The sequence below is a fragment of the Sciurus carolinensis genome, chromosome 15, assembly GCF_902686445.1.
Source record: "Sciurus carolinensis chromosome 15, mSciCar1.2, whole genome shotgun sequence".
NCBI classification, from domain to species: domain Eukaryota; kingdom Metazoa; phylum Chordata; class Mammalia; order Rodentia; family Sciuridae; genus Sciurus; species Sciurus carolinensis.
This window is the reverse complement of record NC_062227.1, coordinates 2,834,281-2,854,711: the sequence shown is the minus strand read 5'-3', so window position 1 is coordinate 2,854,711 and position 20,431 is coordinate 2,834,281. Positions and strand designations below refer to the sequence as shown.

General features: G+C 53.8%; 1 protein-coding gene across 3 annotated transcripts; it reads right to left on the bottom strand.

The window, feature by feature from the left end:
- Positions 1–1,171: 1,171 nt before the first annotated feature.
- Positions 1,172–19,968, bottom strand: Cidea (cell death inducing DFFA like effector a). Of its 3 annotated transcripts, none has more exons than XM_047526002.1 (5): positions 19,875–19,968; positions 12,315–12,459; positions 11,146–11,292; positions 4,552–4,733; positions 1,172–1,622 (listed from the first exon to the last, which is right to left on the bottom strand). In XM_047526002.1, exons 1-5 carry the CDS (start codon positions 19,910–19,912, stop codon positions 1,475–1,477), a joined length of 660 nt encoding a protein of 219 aa, XP_047381958.1. In that variant the 5' UTR covers positions 19,913–19,968; the 3' UTR covers positions 1,172–1,474. The 3 variants fall into 3 exon arrangements, with proteins under 3 accessions (XP_047381958.1, XP_047381959.1, XP_047381960.1); XM_047526003.1 differs by lacking the exon at positions 19,875–19,968 and adding an exon at positions 19,680–19,812; XM_047526004.1 differs by lacking the exon at positions 1,172–1,622 and adding an exon at positions 2,935–3,205.
- Positions 19,969–20,431: the final 463 nt, after the last annotated feature.

Below are 20,431 nucleotides of genomic sequence, written 5' to 3'. Positions count from 1 at the left end.
GGGTCAGCGGGCTGCTTTTATAGGTTTGCAAGGGGACAGTGCAGGGACTGCGTCTGTGACATCTGTGACACAGGAAGGGAGAGTGGGCACTGCCGGACGAGGAGGAGGCCACCTGGAGTCCCCTGTGAGTTCCTGGCGGCTTCTCCACGATGGCGCAGATGCAGTGGGGGACACTGGACTGACCCTTGGAGGCAGGAAGCCTGGGCAGTGGGGATGTGGCGGGGGTCTTTTCTTCCAGGGCTTCAGGCACCCCTGGTGGCTTTTCACTGGGCAGGAGTGGGCAGCCAGGGAAGGAAAAAGGCCTGGGAGACACTTCTTCGTGGGAAGGTCACAGACCGTCCCCACTGTCCATGGGGATTGAGCCGGGGGCTCTGCCAGCTACGCCCCCAGCCCTTTGAGTTCCTCTGAGGCAAGGCTCAGGCTGGCCTTGAACTTGCAATCCTTGTGCTTCGGCCTCCCAGGCACCGGGGGGTTCACGTGTGCCCCTCCGCGCCCAGCTCCGCACGCCTCAGGAGGACTGGATCTGTCTCCAGGATCTGTTCCCTTGTCCCAGGAACAGCACCCCTTTCCCTTGCCGCAATTGCCAGGAGGAGGAATAGGTGGCCCAGAGCCTCCTGCTCAGACCCCTGTTGGCACCCAGCTTCCCCGGAGAAGGGTGTGCCACCTAGGAGGAAAGAGGGACCAGGAGAAGAGAGACAGGCCTCCTCAGGCCCCCTGGGTGCTGGTTCCCTCTGAGGCAGCGGCAGCCAGGTGGCTCCCAGGCCCTGGGCAGCACCAGGCAGAGCTTTGCCTGCCGCCAAGGGTCCTGCTGGGAGCAGGCCACACCAGAAGGACAAGAGTGGCTTCCCCGGCACCAGGCACCAGGGCAGGGGTCCGGCAGCTTCTGAGGAAGGGCTGAAGGTACTGCGTAAGGCCAAACCTCAGGTCCTCACGCTGTGACCAGACACCCACCTGCCGCCGGGCTCACTGGGGACACACCTTTAGGGAGAAAGACAAAACCAAACCCCATGGTGTTTGACAGATCCTTATTTTTGTAGTACCAAGTACTAATCAAAACTTAGAAGTAATTACATCTGTTAGAATCTTTCTGGCTGTTTTACTTCTCTGTGAAAGTTTTGTTTGCTTTTTGGAGCAATAAAGAGACGGAAGTGCTACACGTACTGCATGCGCTTTTGTGTGATGGTTTATTGCAGCAGGTAGGTACTCCCAGGGGTCCACTGCTCACTCACAGCTCCAGACACACCGTTGGTTCCTTCGGAGGCCCACAGGGGCCCCTCCATCTCTCCTACCCTCCAGGGCACCCTACTGCCCACCCCAGGCCTGAGGTGTTGAGCTGTTCCTCCCCCATGTCACTCCCGAGCAGCAGTGCCTAGCAGCACAGGCACACGTGGCAAATAACACAAGAGCATCTTTGCAATCTGTCATCCGAGGGTGGGTTTGGGGCAGAGGACAGCCGGTTCCTGTGCAGCTGGGTCTATCTGCTCACGAACCAGCCCCTGGTGGGTGACTTAGGACAAGGCTGCTCTTCCGTGTCCCCCAGGACTCGGAGCATGTAAGTGCCTGTGTAGACGAGGAACTGTCCCACCACCTGGGCAGTGTAGGACAGGAACCGCAGCAGACTCCTGCAACAGAGCAAGACGGGCATGGCCCAGCCTGAGGGCATGGTCTCCACCAGCACTCCCACCCGTGCCCGCTGGACCAGGAGCCCAGCCCTGCCTGGCCCGACTCTTCTCCTGGAGCCTGTGCTACGTCCTCCCTCAGCTCCTGGGCTGTCCTAGCAGCCATGGAGGACGTGGGGGGCTTCGCTGAAACCCATCAGGTCTGGGTGCAGGGAGAAGTCAGGCCAAGAGGAAGTCTTAGGAAACGGGAATCACGGCCCTACCACCCAGCCTCTTGAGGGAGGCTGGAATCTTCCATAGCTATTCCATATGGGCTCGTTGCCACAGCCGCGGGGAGGGGAAACTGGGCCCTGTCCTGGCTTCTAAGTTCTGAGGCTGAGCCAGTGTTATTTCAGACTTGAAAAAATCCTAAGTGGAGCTCCTACTCTGCTTAGTCCCAAACGGGAGAGGATTTTATCCAGTTTTTAAATTCCATCACTTCACAAGATGGCAGCAAGGCGGCCATGGCTGAATTGGTCCCCTGGGGTTGGCTCTTCCATATCTGGGCCAGGAGAGCCCACTGCCCCTGGGAGGCAACCTGTGGGGCTGCAGTGAGTTCTGCTTGTGGTACCCTAAGAGCCAACCAAAGACAAGAATTACCACAAAGCCAGGGGCAGTGGCCATGCTTGTAATCCCAATCGCTTGGGAGGCTGAGGCAGAAGGTTGGCAAGTTCAAGGCCAGACTCAGCAACTTTGTGAGACTGTCTCAAATAAAATAAAAGGGCCTGGGAGTGTGGCTCAGTGGTAGAGCGCCCCGGGTTCAATCCCCCGTTTTTAAAAAAAAGCAACAAGGAGGCGGAATTTGTCCCTCAGATGGAATTTTGGGGGAGGTTTTTTCCTCCATCATATTTTTCCAAGTTGCTGTAACTCTCCTGCTTTAAAAGTTAAAACAACTGTCTGCTCCCAGCTCAGCACAAAAAGTACTCTCTCCTGGGAGTTGGGATCTCACCACCTCCTCCGTGATGGCAGCCTGGGAGTCGGCCACCTATGGTTTCAGGAGGGGACGTGGCCACAGGGACCTGAGCAGGGCCTGGTGAGGGGGCAGGCACATGCCGGAGCCCTCTCCTGGAGCAGCACTCAGGGCGGGTCAGCGCCAGTGTGCTCAGAGGGCCAAGGAGGCCCTGCCCCAGGAGTGCAGAGAGCCCTGGGGACGCCAGACTGGCTCCAAGACCCGCCCGCCATGCTCAGCCTCCCCCAGCCCATGTTCCATTTTCTTTTCTTTCTTCTTCTTCTTTTTGTTTTTGGTGGGACTGGGATTGAGCCCAGAGGTGCTCCAACACTGAGCCCCAGCCCAGATCTTTTCATATTTTATCTTTGAGACAGGGTCTCGCTAAGTTGCTGAGGTTGGCCTTGAACTTGTGATCCTCCTGCCTCAGCCTCCAAAGTCACTGGGATGACAGGCTTCAGCACCGAGCCAGGACTCAGTTCTTCATGAGATCAGGATGTAGTTCTGTAGGAGCACAGGAGGCTGCACTTGAGCCTCTGTGATCCTGAGGAACGTCTCATTTTATAGGTGATGAGGTGGAAGCTCCGAGAAGTTAAGTAACCTGTGAAAGTCAACAAAGCTGCCTACTCAGGGGGGACTGCAGATGTCCCGCTCATTCCAGGACCCACTCTGGCTATGGCGCAGGAACACCCAGGAGGGCTCCCTCTGAACATACAAAATTTGCTCAGATGGGTCTGCTACAGTTTGTAGAAGGGTCCACCAAAGCCCACATGGTGACGGCGTGATTCCCAGCCGGCTGTGCTACTGAGTGGGGGGTGGAGCTAGAGGAGGCGGGGCCCAGTGGGAGGAAGTTAGGTCACTGGGGTGCCCTTCGAATGGACATTGGGACCCCAGACTCTTCCTCTCTCTCAGTTTTTACTTCCCAGTCACCATGGGGTGAGCAGCCTCATCTGTCACACGCTCGCATGATGGTGGCTGCCTCGCCACAGGTCCAAAGCAGCCGGAATGGGTGTATTTTATAGGTATCCAATACAATTTTTTAGGATTTTATAGGAGTCCCATATGGATAAGACCATGGAACTGTGAGCCAAAATAAGTCACAAAGTGCTCTTTGTGAGTGGACTTACGAGTCTTGTCTTAGTAACAGGAAACTAACAACAGTCTGAGCATAGACAGGGATCTGGAAAAGCTCTCCCGCCTGTGGTGCTGTGCAGCTACCTGGCCTCAGCCTTTGGGAGGCCAGCACCCTGGCATCACCTGGAAAAGGAGCTCGCCTGGGCCACGTCACTAGCAGGGTGACGGTTGGCGGCATACAGAAGGTCCGTGCCTGGGGGTCCACAGGTCTGGGTGGCTGCTCTGCAGACCAGGCACTGGCTCACTAGCTGCTGGCACTCAGAACTGAGGTGCTAACACACAGCGCTGAGAGACGGAGGCCGAGGCCCGAGGACTACACGCGAGGCCTGAGTCAAAACTAAAACCCAGAGGGCTGGGGCTGTGGCTCAGGGAGGAGCCCCCGGGGGCAGCCACCAGCTCCAGCTCTGAAGTAGCAACTGGGTCTTGGTGTTTGTCACGTAGCTTCTGCTACCACACGGCACTGAGCTCGTTAAGCCCCTTATCCTGTGGATCGGGGCACTCACGGAAACCCGAGCTGACAACTTCATAGGTGTGCGACAGAATTCTACAGGAGCACAGATACCATGCCCCATATAAAGGGTGATGGGACATGATGGGCGAATGGTCTTGGAGGGAGAAAATCTGTTTGACTTGATTCTGTGTTTTATGAAGCAAGTCTGGCCTAGAAGTAGAAAGCTCCAAGACAACATAACAAGCTCGCCCGGGACAGCGGAGGGCCAGCAGGCAGGGCACAGAGGGCCAGGCTGTGGTGAGTCACCCACGCCCCGCTCCAGAGAACGTGCAGATCCCTAGGTTGAGCCCTGGGTTCCCTACCTGAGCGTGGCCTTGACCCCCGTGCACCGGATGTCATAGGACACCGAGTACATCTCGTACATGGTGGCCTTCACGTTGAGGCAGCCGAGGAAGTCCTTGGGGTTCAGCTTGTAGAGGTCGAAGGTGACTCTGGCAATTCCGGATTTCTTCGGCTGCTTGCAGACCGGAACGTACTTGGCACCCTACAGTAGCAAAGTAAGAGCGTGAGGGACCTTCCCGATGGTGGCACTTGGTGATACGATGCTGGTTCTGTGTTCACTGTGGCCTCTCCTGAAAGTCACTGAACATCTGTCACCAACTGGGCTGGCCAAGTCCTGTTTAGCAACCTGCAGACCCGGACTACAACAGTGTCCACAGACCAAATACCTTTCCCCGTCCACTTCCAGGGCAGGCAGCAAGAGGACCGGATGGGATGGGCTCTGGCCTGGCATCCAGGACCCACCGCTCCATGCACAGAGCTGCTGTGGCTACAGGGCCGGTTCAAACAAACTCCCCTCAACGCTTCCAGAACCTTCTTGCTGTGTTTGTTCATCTTATTCCCGTCTTCCTACCACAGGGATCCTAACAGATGAGAGATCCTGGCTGTCTAATGTTCAAAGCACAAGAGGCCCCGATGCACTTTGTGGGGTAAAACTAACTACTCATCATCTAGGAAACGGTGCTGTTGTTATTATAGTTATTTTCTGGTACTGCAGTTTGAACCCAGGAGTGCTTAACCACTGAGCGACATCCCAAACCCCTTTCATTGTTAAATTTTGAGACAGGGTCTCACTAAGCTGTGAAGGGCCTTGCTGAGTTGCCGAGGCTGGCCTCAAACTCCCAGTCCTCCTGCCTCAGCCTCCCGAGTTGCTGGGATCACAGGCGTGCGCCTCATACCCACCTAGGAAACACTGTTTCAACAATGGCTCTAACTATCCTTCTGCTGCGGCTCTCTTCCATTGCCTCGGATTCCTCTCTGACTTCTGGAAGCTATTGTTAGACTCCCCAGTGTGCTCTTTAGTCTTGGTCTTCAGCCGAGACGCCTCACAGAACTAACCCACCTGTGGTCTCCTGTGGGCGCATGGTTTCTATAACCCACTATCAGCTGAGCAGAAGGAAATGATTCCGGCCTTTCCTCTTCCTTCAGGGTTCAGGAGCTGCTTCCTCAGGGTCCCGAGGCACAGATGCCCAGGAGGGGACACCTGGTGGCCATGCTGGCTGGAAGTCCTCGTCTGGGTCAAGCAAGGACGAAGCACTGACAGGCAGGTAGGATGGGCAATGGCAGCGAGGAGGCTCCAGGGCTGGCGCCGCTCAGCGGGAGTGTGCGCCCTGCATCCTCGGGTCCTGGTCCCTTGAACGGACATGCCCATGCCCACGGGGACCGCGCCTGTGCCCCGAGCCTCCTGGGCCTCCCCCTGCAGGGCCTTCACTGCCGCCTTCCACACACCAAGGTGTCATTTACAAACATGCAGGCCTTTCCGACCGGCAAGGTCAGTCACCAGAGAAGCGTGGCTTCAGCCACACATTCACGGTCTCCTGGCTCTGGGGTCGAGGCCCATGGAGCACGAGCAGGCCCGAGCCTTGGGAGGCTGCAGAAAGGCCTGTTTCCCGCCAACCCAGCTTCCAAGGTGGCTGCAATCCTCGCTGCAGTCCCTCCCACGTCCCTCCTGTCTGCCTCTACTCCTCACTCTGACTCTCAGGAAAGGACCCTGGTGCTGACCCTGGCCTTGCCGGGTAGCCAGGACAGTCTCCCGGCCTCAAGGTCCTTCTCACGTCCACCCAGCCCCTTCTGCCTTAGGCTCTAGAGCTGAGGGTGACATGGGGCAGGAGGTACTGTCTGGAAGGAAGGGCTGTGCAGCCCAAGATGACCCCTGAAAGGTCACCCATGCATCCTGTGCGTATGGGGTAGTGAGAACAAAAGATGAAACCAAACAGGCCCAGGCCCTGCTCTGGAAGGAAGCCCTCCGCCCTTCCCTGTGAAGCAGTACCCGTGCTTTACATTATGTAAATGGATTAATGCAGAGCTTGTCCAAGTGTGCTCTAGAAACTCCCTGGGGGGCGATCCTGAGACCCTCCGGGCATCGGGTGGTCAAAGCCGTTGGCACAGTAAACACTAGGGAGGCCATTTGTCGTGTCTGTTCTCACAGTAGCGAAGTTCCCACTGCATGCTGGGAAATCTGCACGGCTCGATGAATCAGCACTCTTCTCTTGGTGCTGGGAACTGTGCACCTGAACAGGTGTTCTACCCCTGAGCCACACTGACAGTACACTGATAGAGACACACCTCTGTGCTGCTGGGGATTCAACCCAGGGCCCTCTACCACTACCTATATCCTCAGACCTTTAACAACAACGACATTTTTTTTTTTTTTAATTTTGAGACAAGGTCTTACTGACTTGCCCAGGCTGACCTGGAACTTGTGATCCTCCTGCTACGGCCTCCCGAGTAGCTGGGATTGCAGGTGTGCACCAGCGTGCCCAGCCCAAATCGATATTTTCTAAACGGCCAATGCATGGTGTTACAAAATCATCCCTGGGAAGACGATCCTTTCAAAGTACAGGACAGACCAATGGATTCAATGTGACAGAGGAGCCCGTTTTCCTGGGACCTCCTCAGATTCCACACTGTAACTAAGGTTTCTGAAACCACCACTTGGTGAGTTTTGGTGCAGTACCAAAGAATATCCTAAATGATATGAAAAGTCTGTTAAAATCCTGCTCCCTTTCCAACTACATATGAGTGTCAGGCCAGAATTCCATCCAAACCATATATTGCAACACATTGAATACAAAAGTGGATTTGAGAATTTAGCTGTCTTCTATTAAGCCAGGCATTAAAGAGATTCATAAAGACATGAAAAGTTTCACTTCTCATTTTGTTTGGAGAATAGTTAATTTTTCATAAGAATAAGTTTCATAAGATAGACTCAGTGGCACACACTTGTAAACCCAGCAGCTAGGGAGGCTGAAGCAGGAGGATCGCAAGCTCGAGGCAGCCTCAGCAACTTAGCAAGTCCCTAAACAACTTAGTGAGAACCTGTCTCAAAATAAAAAGGGTTGGGGATGTGGCTCAGTGGTTGAAAATCCCTGGGTTCAGTTCCCAGTGCCTATCCCCCAAAATGTGGCTTAGGTTAACCTGTTTTGGGTTATTATTTTAATGAATTACTATAATTTTTAAATTATTCAAATTCTTTAATTTTCATTTCTTCCTTTTTTTTTTTTTTAATTTTTGGTACCAGAGATTGAACCCAGGGGTACTTAACGACTGAGCTGCATGCCTAGTTCTTTTTAATATTTTATTTAGAGACAAGGTCTCACTAAGTTGCTTAGGGTCTCCCTAAATAGCCAGGACTGGCTTTGAACCTGCGATCCTCCTGACTCAGCCTCCTGAGCCATTGGGATTACAGGCATGCATGCCTCTGGGTTCAATCCCCAGTACTGGAAAAAAAAAAATCCCAGGTGAAAACCTCTGATTGACGGATATCTATCAACGATACTGACATAAGCCACGTAAACAAAAGTGGTTTGGGATCCTCATCGATGTTTCGGAGCGCAGAGGCTCCTGAAGTCAAGAGGTTTGAGGGCGACTTGTTTAATGGCTCTCCTTGGTGCTTTCCCTGGATGCGGCATCCGTACTGAACACATTTCCAGTTTCTGGTTTTGTGCTGCTGAGAATGAACCCCAGGGCCTGGTGCATGCTGGGCAGGTGCTCGACCACCGAGCGGCACCCCAGCCCACACCATGGCTGAAGAACATCCGTCTCTGGGGGTGTTAGCAGCCTACTGATGCGTGCTCCATAGCGACACACTGCCTGCCTCTGCGCCTTCCACCAGGGACACGTGACCTGCTTCCAGGGCCTGCCGTCCGTCACACACAGGTGACGTGGGTGCTCTTATGCAGGGGTCTACTGATGCGCCCTGCCAGTCAGGGACACGTCCAGGGACGGAGCTTCCGAGTCCTGCACTGTGCTTCCGCTCTGGGGATCAAGTTCCTGGAGACCCCTGTGGTGGCAGCACAGGAGGGCCTGTTGCCACGCCTCTAAAATCGGAAAGAATGTAAAGTCCTGTACCGGAGCCGGCAGCATGGCCTCACCGTGGTCTTCTCAAGTCCAGTGCCAAGCTGGCAGCATGGCCTCACTGTGGTCTTCTCAAGTCCAGTGTCAGAGCCGGCAGCATGACCTCACCGTGGTCTTCTCGAGTCCAGTGCCAAGCCGGCAGCATGGCCTCACCGTGGTCTTCTCAAGTCCAGTGCCAAGCCGGCAGCATGACCTCACCGTGGTCTTCTCAAGTCCAGTGCCAAGCCGGCAGCATGACCTCACCGTGGTCTTCTCAAGTCCAGTGCCAAGCCGGCAGCATGGCCTCACCGTGGTCTTCTCAAGTCCAGTGCCAAGCCGGCAGCATGGCCTCAACGTGGTCTTCTCAAGTCCAGTGCCAAGCCGGCAGCATGGCCTCACCGTGGTCTTCTCAAGTCCAGTACCAAGCCGGCAGCATGGCCTCACCGTGGTCTGGACCTAACTCGTCCTGATCTCCAGTGCGAGGAAGCGCCTTCAGCTCAATGGGACCGTCCATTCTAGAGACGACGGTCCCTGTGGTCCACTGTTTAATCGGACTGCTCGCTGTCTGCACGATGGGTTCCCATCTGCCGAGTGTTGACATCACCTCTGCGGGTCTTGTTGGAAACACCTCCCTGCTTGGGCCTGCTGTTCTACTTCCTTTAGAGTGGCTCTAACAATATATTTTTAAAAATTTTGGAGTACTGGGGCTTGAACCCAGGGCTGCTTAATCACTGAGCCACATCCTTGGCCCTTTTTATTTAGAGACAGGGTCTCACTGAGTTGCTGAGGCTGGCTTTGAACCTGTGGTCCCCCTGCCTCAGCCTCCCAAGTAGCTGGAATCCTAGGGGTGTGCCACTGCACCTGGCCTCTGTCTGGCCTTTTCTGATGTCCTCTTGTGCCTTCTTACTTTGGGTTATCTTTTATCCATTTTGGAAAGTTTTATTTTCATTTTATTTCTTTCACGTGTGTTACTGAGGGTTCAACCCAAGGATGCTTCACCAACCATTATTATTAGTGCTGGGATTGAACCCAGGGCCTTGTGCATGTGAGGCAAGCACTCTACCCATTGAGCTGTATCCCCAGCCCCTTTTTAAGTCAGGATCTTACTAAGTCATCCAGGCTGGCCTCTAACTTTTGATCCTCCTCCTTCAGCCTCCCAAGTCACTGAGCTTACAGATGTGCTCCACTAGGTCTGGTAGAGAGTTTTAAATCCATTATTGTCTTCTTTGTATCTTGTGAATCAGTTTCTGAGGTCCTGGCAGGTCTGACTTCATTATTTCTTTTTTTAACATTTTTTAAGTTGCTGATGGACCTTTATTTTACTTATTTATTTTTATGTGGAGCTGAGACTCAAACCCAGTGCCTCACACATGCCAGGCCAGTGCTCCACCACTGAGCCCCGGCCCAGCCCTGACTTCATTATTGCTGCTCACATTTTTTTCCCTGCTGTGCTGGGATGGAGCTCCAGGCCCTCGTGCTGGGCGAGCTTCGCTTGTGTTTAGATCCAGTGCTCCAGGCCTGGGCTTTGTGTTTGGGTCTGAGCTCCTGCTTCTTAGGGCTTCAGGGATGGAACTCCAGGAGGCCTGGGTCAGCGCTCCTTCCACTTGTTCCTGCTGGCGACCTGGGGCCCTGGGGCTCGGGGCGGGACTCACTGCATGAAGAGGACCCAGTGACTAAGCTCCGTCCATTTGGTTTTTGTTTTGAGCGATGTCTTGCTCTGTGGCCCAGGCTGGCCTCGACCTCCTGGGCTCAAGCCACCCACCCTCCTGCTCAGACTTCCAAGCAGCCGGGACTGTGGGTGCCCATCACTTTGCCTAGCTTTATTTTTTCTCTTTTGAAGATCAGTTAGGGATGTAAAAAGATGTTTTGATATTTTGCTTTGTATTTATTGTTCTTGAGATATACAGTCTATGGTTTTCCAGAAATACAAGGCTTCCCTGTGGTTCACTTTTCTAATTCTGTATCCACACTGCTATAGTTTGGATCTTGAATGTCCCCCAAGGGTCCATGTGTTAAAGGCTTGGTCCTGGGGGTGGCGCTATTGAGACATGGTGGGACCTTTAGGAGGCGGAGTCTTGGGAGAGGCTCGCAGGTCGTTGGGGGCGTGCCCTTGAGGGGGTCTTGAGACCTGCTTCCTCCCTGCTCTTTGCTCTCTGGCTGGTGACATAAGCAGGTTTGCCCCTCCATTTGCCCAGAAGAATGAGGCCAACTGATCTTAAACTGGAACCTCCAAAACTGTGATCCAAAACAAACCTCCCCCTTTATAAATGAATCATCGAGGACACTGTGACATTTAGTTGGCTGGGTCAGTTTGTCCAGCTTCCTGGGGGCTATGAACAGTTACCAGGTCAGCTCGGTTGCTTTAGCAGGATCTGCAGCTACTCACCGGCCAAAGCCTATTCCTTAGGATTACATTCTTAAGTTACGTCCCCACCCAGGTTCATAGGAGCACAGAACCCTCTGGTGGCAGTGGGTCCAGTCAGCAGACAGAAGGAGTGTGGGTTCCTGCCAGAGCCTGCTCAAGCCTCCTGCAGCTTCCAGATGACCAGATCGCTGCTTACCTGCGTCCACTTCTGTCCCTTCTCCAGGATCATGAAGTGTGTGTTGTCTGCCAGGGTCTGGAAGAACTCCTCCGTGTCCACCACGGTGCCGTCCTCCTCCAGCACCATTGTGACCAGCCCAGCTGTGATGACCAGGGCATCCAGAGTCTAGGTGGCAACAAGGCAGAGAATCAGGATGAACAGGTGGACATTCCCAGTGGACCACCCAATGACATTTACGCTGCTACAGTGTCTGGAGCATTGGCTGATTTGAATAAAGTATTTTTGGGGGACAAGGTCTTGCTGTGTTCCCAGGCTGGCCCCAAACTCCTGGGCTCAAACAGTCCCCCTACTTCAGCCTCCTGAGTAGCTCACACTACAGGCACAGGCCACCAGGCCTGGCTTGGATCAATTTTCTTTTCTTTCTTTTTTTTTTTTTTTTTTTGCGGTGCTGGGGATTGAACCCAGGGTCTCAGCCTTGCCAGGCGAGCACTCTACCAACTGAGCTACATCCCCAGACACGATCAAATTCTAATGGTAAAGAGCTACATTGACTGATGTCGATAAGTCAGTCTTCACTCAGAGAAAGAGATTAAGATGTTAAATGGAACTCTCTTCCTAAGGGACACAGGTGATCATACTGAATGTGCACCCTCTCTATGGCAACCGAGCGATCTTAAGCATTCCTGCATGTGTGATTTCGAGAGCGCCCAAGCCTGGTGGCATAGGGACCGAATCTTGCCTCAGAGGCTGCATGCTCATCTAACATTTCCAGGGGCACCTTTGAGTTACGCTTTCTGAGAGCCTAGGATTCTTCCTGATTTGGAGCTCTAGGACAGTGTTTTGATTAAGGACTATTCTGTGCTGGCTTTTATAACCAGACCTCCCGAGTCCCTGGGTTCTCTCCTGTCAAAGAAACAAGGCTCCTTTACCAATTGATGGCTGCTTCCGAGGCTTTTGTGCCTTCATCTTTCAAGGCACAGAGGACAGTCATGGCCCGCCTGGTAATCTAGGCCTGTCCCTATGCCACTGAGAAAGGGCTCCTTCAGACTCTCAGGCTGCGAGGTCTGCCATGTTTGACACGGGTCTTCCTCAACCTTTCTGCCCTGGCACTGTGCGTACCCAGGACCTCAGCCCGCGCTGGTCGAGGCACCTCTGGGGTCTGCAGGAGTGGCTGGGGTGCGTGGTACCTTGCTGATGAGCTCCTGCAGGCTACTGGCCATCACCCCACGCCGGCTGCTTCGGTCATGGTTGGAAACCCGGAAAGGGCGAGCAGGGTGCATGAGGGGTGTTAGCAGGGCCTTCTTGGTCTGGGATCCCATAAATGTCAGGGGCCTGAAAGTAGAGACGAAAGAAAACAACTTCGACATTGCTTTTTGTGTGTGTGGCACTAGGGATTGAACCCAGTGGGACTCTCCTACTGAGCTGCATCCCTAGTCCTTTTTATTTTATTTTGAGCCAAGGACTCACTAAGCTGCTGAGGCTGGCCTCCAACTTGTGATCCTCTTGCCTCAGCCTCCTGAGTAACTGGGAAAACAGACATGTAACACAACTGACTTTAGAAGAGGTCTGAAGTATACATAAATACAACACTTGTATTATTTGCAACTAAAAGAAAGAAATTTGATGGTTGAGAATTACTGAAACTTACACATATATCTTCAAGGAAGAAACAAGTGATGTGCCAAGTTAAAAGACATATTCATCTTGTTTCCTGTTTTGCCAGAACATTGAAAGTCTAGGAGGCAATGGCTTAAGAAAGAATGGGAAGGTGGTCAAATTAAAAACATTACATCCAACACATATGGATAGGTCTTAGAACTAAAAAAAAACTCCAAGAAAACAATTCCTAGCAGCCACAAAGTAGTTAAGCTGAGTTTTAAGAGAGAATTAAGTATATACACACACACGGTCACATATTTGCACAATAAGACTATCCCAGAAATATTTAAGAGCCAGATATCAATCACTACAGCAATCATATCAAGCTTTTGAAATTATCTTAGGATAAACTAAGAGCAGTCCAGCCACCATCATAACTTCTTTGGAAGAACAGGAAGGAAAGCTCTTTCAGCCCTACGTCAGGTGACGCTTGGAGTAAGCACCACGTTTTCCAAAGAGTTAAAACTATGTGCCCAGCACTAAGCTAGGCTAAAGTTCTTAAAGTGCCCCACAGCAGGGTGATTCTTCTCTGCCCTTGGTTTTTTGGGGGGTGGGAACTGCAGAGCCGAGATGCGGCCCAGGGTTCTGCACGTGGCCAGCAAGTCCCTGCCACGTCCCGGCCTCCAGCATCAGCGTCTAGCTGGGCCCGCCTGCGTCAGGCGCTCAGAGTGGCTGAATATTTGGACAAACACTGGTACCAGAACAGAACACAGGGCTTTATTTCTAGGACAATACTGCAGAAGACACAAAGTGAGCACCCGGCTGCTCCCTCACCCTTACCAGTTTGTCTGGATGGACTCTGAGGCAAACCCCAGGGACAATGGCACCCATTGCCAGGACCACACCTCCCAGCTGGCCCTTCACACACGCCCTCCGTGCTTCATGTCCCCAGCTGCCTTGAGGACGGGCTTCTTTTTATATGCCCACAATGCCTCAGTGTAGTGCGAAGCACACAAGGTTTAGGTCGCAGGTTGTTTAACTTGGAGCTCTGCGGATGGACGCAAGCGAAAATTCAGTGACTTACCCGGGACTTTGCTAGATGAAAGCCAGCCATACAGTAACGACAGTGTGAGCCTGTCCTTGTCCCTGTGGCTTGCCAGCCTCTGGGCCCCCAGACCTGACGGGAGGCGTCCGGGCTGAGCGCACTCGGCCAGTTCCTCCGTGCGCACGACCACCTGCCTTTGCACTGCCCGGGCGGCAGCGCACAGTCTGTAAACACACTCACGAGCAGCACCGCCCCGGAGAAGGAAAGGGTCACCCCACTTCACAGACGAGGAAACCGAGGCTCAGAGCAGCTTCTTGAGGGCACTGGGGTAAAAGGGAAGGAGAGACAGGACGGGAGCTGTGTCTGTCCCCAGCCTGGTCCTCTCCTTCGTGGTGGGTCAGCGGTCACGGTTGCTTTGCTGTCTGTTCCCTGGGCCCCGCGCCCACCGTGCAGGGCTGCTCCAGGCACAGCAGCGTTCTCCGCGCCTGCCCGCAGCTCCTTTTCCTTCCAAAGTCACTGTGCAATGTTCCCAGGGAGGCCAGGCCAAGGGGAAGTGTGGGTCAGGGCTGCTGGACCTGGGCCACCCGTCAGGATGACCTGGGAGCCTCGAGCACAGCCCACCCCAGAAGCACGAGCCGGCCCCATGCCCGCCGGGCAGCAGGGCCTGGCACTGGGCCTCTGACCTCCTGCCTCCATTCTGAGGAGTTGCCCTGGGTTTCTGTTACGCAATGCGATGGAGGAGACGCTCTCACCCTACCCAGCCAACAGGACTAACCCTCGTCCCTGGCGACCTGGGGAGCAGGTCATGGGCTGACCCCTCACCCTTCCCTCAGAACCTGGCTTTGTCCTCAACCTAACCAGGGCAGGAAAGGTGGGGCCCCATGGGCTCCTGTAAGTCAGCGCACCACCCGGGACATCGCCCTCTCAGGCCAAGACTGAGGCTCGGGGTTACCCGGTAAGGGGGTCAGAGGAGCAAACACCCAAGGGGGTCTGCGTCCAGCCCGACTCCCCTACGGCGGTGCTGCCCACCTTCTGACACACTCCCACAGAACGGGACCCCCCACCCCAGGGCCTGCCTTCTCCCCCCAGGTGGAGGTCACTGCTGCCACCCAGGCTTCCGGAATCTGCCTCCGAGGCCAGGGTCTGCCTGTGCATTTCCTGCTCTCCCACAGCCCCCGGCCCAGGCGGGTCAAGTCACAGACACAGTCAGGTCCACCCCCTGGTGGTCAAGAGCACAGCCTTGGCCTAGTTAGCCGGGGCCCAGGATCTCCTCCTTGGACAAACACACACCTCCGTAAGCACCCACGCTCCAGCAACCAGCACCGCTGAGGAATTCAAAGTTCCCATTGTCTGCTCCCATCTGGCAAGAGAGTGCTGGCACTCATTTCTGGTCCTCCCTGTCTTCACCTGCCCTAGGGATGACCATTGCTGATTAAAATAAAAGGATACACAATCCTCGCTTTTCTTACCTAACCAAGAACTGGTTCTTTGCTGGAGAAAAGACTCAAGGAGAACAGGAAGTTATTGAGGAGGGGAAAGTTAAATCCTGCCATTCCTACTCAGGGGAAGGATGAGTTGTTGGAAGTGTCCAATTGGATGAAATCAAGATTGTGTGCCATGTGGAGGGTTGGCCAGCACCTGACCAGCATCCTGTGGGACTGACTCCGGTCCAGCCAACAGGTCAGCTGTGCTGCAGTTCTACACGAACAGGCAGCACGTAATCCAGCTGCCTTCTGGCCACTGAAAATGCAGAATAATCGATGTCACTGGCCATTAGTACAAGGCGGGAGAAAAGTTGCCACTTCCAACCCCCCGTATTTTAATTGGTCAAAATAAAAATAGAAGCACTGAGCCTGGCATGTAGCTCGGGATGGAGCATGTGGAATGCCCTGGGTTCAATCCCAGCACCACCAGAACCCAAAACCCAGAAGGCAGGACCCCTGAGAAGCTGCTCTCTGGTTCTTGGGACAGTGGTTGCCCACAATCCTAGGAAGCAGGAAGGGAAACAGCTGACCACAAGGGGAACAAGTCACAGCTTGTTTCAGGGGAGAAGGAAAAATAATAAGGAAACGGCGTTTCAGGAAATAGGCTGTTTCTGGGAAATCGGGATGATAACAGAAGTCAGGCTTCCTGGAACGTTCCTGGAGACTGCAGTGGCCTGTCTCCCACGGTGAGGGGACAGAAGCAAGCCTGCATCTCCCCTGAGAGAAGCAGGGAGCAGCCAGCTATGACACGTGACCTTCAACGACGAGACGCCCACGACAGGAGGTGTAAGTGCTGTCCAGCTAGGGTCCCCGACCCCGGTCCTTCATTAGCTTTCTTCATATGCCTCGCCCTGCGCTGGTGTCCACCCAGAAGGAGCTAGGGCAGGCAGGTCCAGCGGCAAGGTGTGGGTAGGAGAAAAATACACTTCTCCCTCAGTGTCCTCGTGGGTTGGTCTAGGACTCCCAGGAGAACAAAATCTGAGGACACTCAAGTCCCTTGAATGAAAAGATGTCACATCTGCCCGTCCTCCTGAGCACTGTCCATCACCTCGAGACACTTGCAGCGCCTGATGCAGTGTGAACGCTATGCTGATATTTGTCCCCCTGCATGTTGGAGGGACAATGACAAGGAAAACCTGTGCGTGTTCAGCACATACACAATTATTAAAATACTCTTTTCTCGCTGGATCTTGGAGTAAGGAAGGCCGACTGTATTTTGGGGTCATGGGTGATAAGGTGCAGCCCAAGGCTGTGTAAGCCTCTCCCAGGGACACTCAGGGGACACCCCATCTCAAGGTTATGTGGAAAGGAGGAACACACACCTGAGATTAAAGAGGACCTGAGTCAACCAGCCAAGAAGGGGAGTGGTGGGGACCGCAAGGTCACGCAGAGAAGACAGACAGGGCTCAGAAAGTGCCTGTCAGCCTGGAGGGGTGTCTGTGTGCCGCAGGGACAGTGTCCAAGGACGTGGGAGGCAGTGGAGCAAGGCTGGCCTGGTGAGGCTTCCCACCACCGGGTGTGTCATGCAGGGATCGGAACCGGCCTGCCCAAAGCCCAGCTCCTGTCACAGGCTCTCCCAGGCTTGTGGCCGTGATCTTACCAAACTATCAAAATCCTTGGTGTAACATTAAGACAGGACAAGGGAGGCTTTGAACACCTGGAAATATTACTAAAATTAGAATGTAGGCTCAAGATTTCTGCTGGCAGATTTGCTTGGAGAAAACTTAATTCTTAAGTAGCATCACTAGTAAGATCGGGATAATGTTCCTACTGAACTAGTGCCTGTATGAACCCTAGAGTTCCTTGGGAAGGGGAAGATGTTTGACAATTTTTTTTTTTTTTAACAGTTCTGGGGCTGGAACCCAGAGCCCAGGGGACACTGAAGATGTTCTAAATAGTCACAGAAGCAGCCATTCTGAGCAAAGTATGATATGAATCAGCTTTATGACAAGTTCAGGACTTGGCATGACCTGTGCAAACATCTCTGCTGTGCAGAGCTTTGCTAAGAGACCTCAGCCTGCTTTCCTCGCAATAAGGCCTGCAGCAACTATGGCTGATTAGCAAAGTAAGGACAGACAGCCTAAGACGTTGCAGTTATTTACAGGTATCTAATTTTTCTTTTTAAGTAGCCAGTGCTCTTTCTCTGAGCTACATCCCCATTTCTACAAGTATCTAACTTTTTTTTAAACAATGTGTATATTAAGTTACTTCCCTAGAAAAATGCAGTTATTTACTAACAAATGACAGTTACGGCGTACTGCACCAGGCAGTTTAAATTATGCATTACTGACAGGAGGCAGAAATCCAGGAAGACTATAATTAACAAGTATGTTGGTGCCTTGATTTTTACTGTTTAGCCTGGACAGGATTTTAAAGAAGGGTGGGGAAATAGAAGTGTTTCCCTTTCAACAAGTATTATAGACTGCTTTTCTTCCAGTTCAGCCTGAATCAGGTAGATTCCAAAGAATTATAGCAGGTCAGCCTGGAAACAGACTGCTTTTCAAAAACTGCAAAAACAGTTTGTCCTCAACAAATACTCACTCCTAGAACTTGCCTGTCTGGATGGAGCATCTTAGGAGATCAGATATTTCATTGTGGGTTTGTTGTTGTTGTTGTTGCTGCTGTTTTTTGGCTCTGGGGACTGAACCCGGGGTGCTTAACCACCGAGCCACATTCCTAGCCCTTTTTATTTTTTTATTTTGAGACAGGGTCTCATTAAATTGCTGAGGCTGGCCTTGAACATGCTAACCCCCACCTCAGCCTCCTAAGTCACTGGGATTAAAGGTGTGCGCCATGACACCTGGCTAATTGTGTTTTGATTTGCCAACATATCTTAAGTAAGTCATTTCCACCTCACACTTGACCCCAGAGACTTTCCACAGGTACATTCTGGATTTCGATAAACTGTCGTAATGTTCAGATGCAAAGACAGGCTTAACCTTAATTCTTAACTCCTCCTACTCTGAGGCAAACCAGTGATAGGTTAGTGCACTCTGGTCATCTTGGGACCTCAGCCCAGCCATTCATTCCTCAGTGCTCCAGAGGAAGCTGGAGAAGAGATGTTTGTATACTTACTGGAAAAAGAATTCTAGGGATGCATTTCAAACAATTCAGTCCTTTTCTCCTGGGGATGGACTGTGGGGTGGGTGGGGCTTGAATAAGAGGAAGAAAATCAGAAAAGAACAAGGCTTTAAAAGTGTTAAATAGTGAGCCAGGTGTCTTGGCCCACCCTTCTAATCCCAGAGAGTGGGAGGTTGAGGCCAGCCTTAGCAAATTAGGGAGACCCTGTTTCAAAACGAAAAATGAAAAGGGCTCAGTGGTAGAGTATCCCTGGGTTCTGTACCCAGTAATGCAAAAAAGGTCATGGTGAAGGCAGGCACCAGGTCCCACTGGGACAGTGGAAAGCAGCAGGCGGAGGGGATGGGCGGGGGAAGTAGACTTTCAAGCAGAAACAAAAATAGCAGAAGAAACCCGAGGAGCTAAAATAGAAGGCTTCTGGAGGAGGCCACAGGTGTTAAAAATCTGGCAAAGGTAAGCTGTGGCCTGAGACCTTGGTGACCTTGATTCCACGCCCATTTAAATACTGGGATTCCCTGCTCTAACACCTTGTACCCTAGAGCTAGAATGAAGGGTTGTTGGAGCCCGTTAAAGAATAAGCTTTTGTTTAAAAAAAAACAGGGGGGGGGGGTTGGTGGAGATACAGGAAGAAAGACTAGGACTAGCTGTGTGTGTGACAGACACTCGACGCCAACCAGAGAGGCCGCCTTTCCATTTTGGCAGCTGTTTCTAACCCCAGGTATTCACACCAGCTCGCTCTGCAACCCAGGCTGGAAAGTTCCTACCTGTAACCTGCTGCTCCCTCCTTTCCACCCACCTCCGCTCCCTCCGCCGCCCTTAAGGTACACAGGGCATCTGTCACCAGTGAACACCTACATTAAAAAGCACTCAGGAGTTTATCCATCATTTTTGAAGTATTTTGATGATCTTTAGAGAAACAGGATGTCCCCTTAAATCTATAAAGCCACTGCCACAGCAATGTCCAGGATTTTATCAAGAACTGGACTGGTCTGTCAGGACATGAAGAGAAGATGAGTTGCCCGTGCCCCAAGCCGGAGCTGGTGGCGGAGCCCTCGGTGCCGGAGTGGAAGGACGCCCGCCGCGAACAGCACCTGAAACACCTGCGAGCGCTCGGCGGGCAGAGGCCAGGGCGCGACGCTCCTGGGCAGCGCGGCTCCCTTCGGAGGCCAGAGGCTGAACTTGGGCCCCTCCCCTCGCCCCAGGTAGGGTCGTGATCCCAAGCCCGGGAGAAGCCCTGTGCCCCCACCGCGGAGTGGTCGCCCGGGTTCCTGGGACCAGGACCTCGTTTGCACCACGGCTGCAGCAACGGTGGGAAAAGCGACGACCCCCGCACTCCCCACGGTCACCTGTTCCGCGGACGCCCGCGAACCTCGGGAGCCACACCGGCACCTGCTGGGGTCAGCTAGAGGAGGAGACCCGGGACCGGCTCCGGCTCGTGGGCATCGTCGGAGCGGGTGGGTCAGGGCGGGGGACAGCGGCCGCGGGGAAGCAGGGGGGGAGGAGGCGCAGGAACGCGGGGCGCGTGGGTGTGCGGCACTCGCCTGATCAGGGTTCCCGCGTAGCCCCGAGCGGTCTCCATGGCGCAGTCCTTGCCAACCTCCCGACCCGCACGGCCTCCTTAAGCGCGGCGCCGGCCCCGCCCCTGCCCCGCCCCTGCCCCTGCCCGCCGGATCCCGCGGGGCGGGGACCTTGGCTCTGGGTAAGGAGCTCCCAGCCCGCGGTGGACGGGGCTCCTGTGCCCCTGCCCGGGCCCCGGGTCCACGCCCCTTCCGCCCCACGGCTGCGGAGCCCTGGGCCAGATGCTCCGCAGGCCTCGTACTGGCCACTTGCCAGCCTGTGCTTGCTTTGCCCTCTTGGGGGCTGGAACCCGCGTCTGCAGCATCGCTTTAGCTTGAAAAGGCAGGTGTGTTGATTTTAAGCCCAGGTCGCAGATGCAAGGCGCGGCGCTGGTGCGTGGGTTACCGCCGGGGCTGGCGCCCCCTGAGGACATGCAGCCCCCTGAGGCCATGGAGCGGGCCGTTTCCTTGTAGAGGTGAGGAAGTTGCGGCAGATTCAGGACCGCGGCCCAACAGGTTCTCGGAGGTGCCTTGGCTTCCTT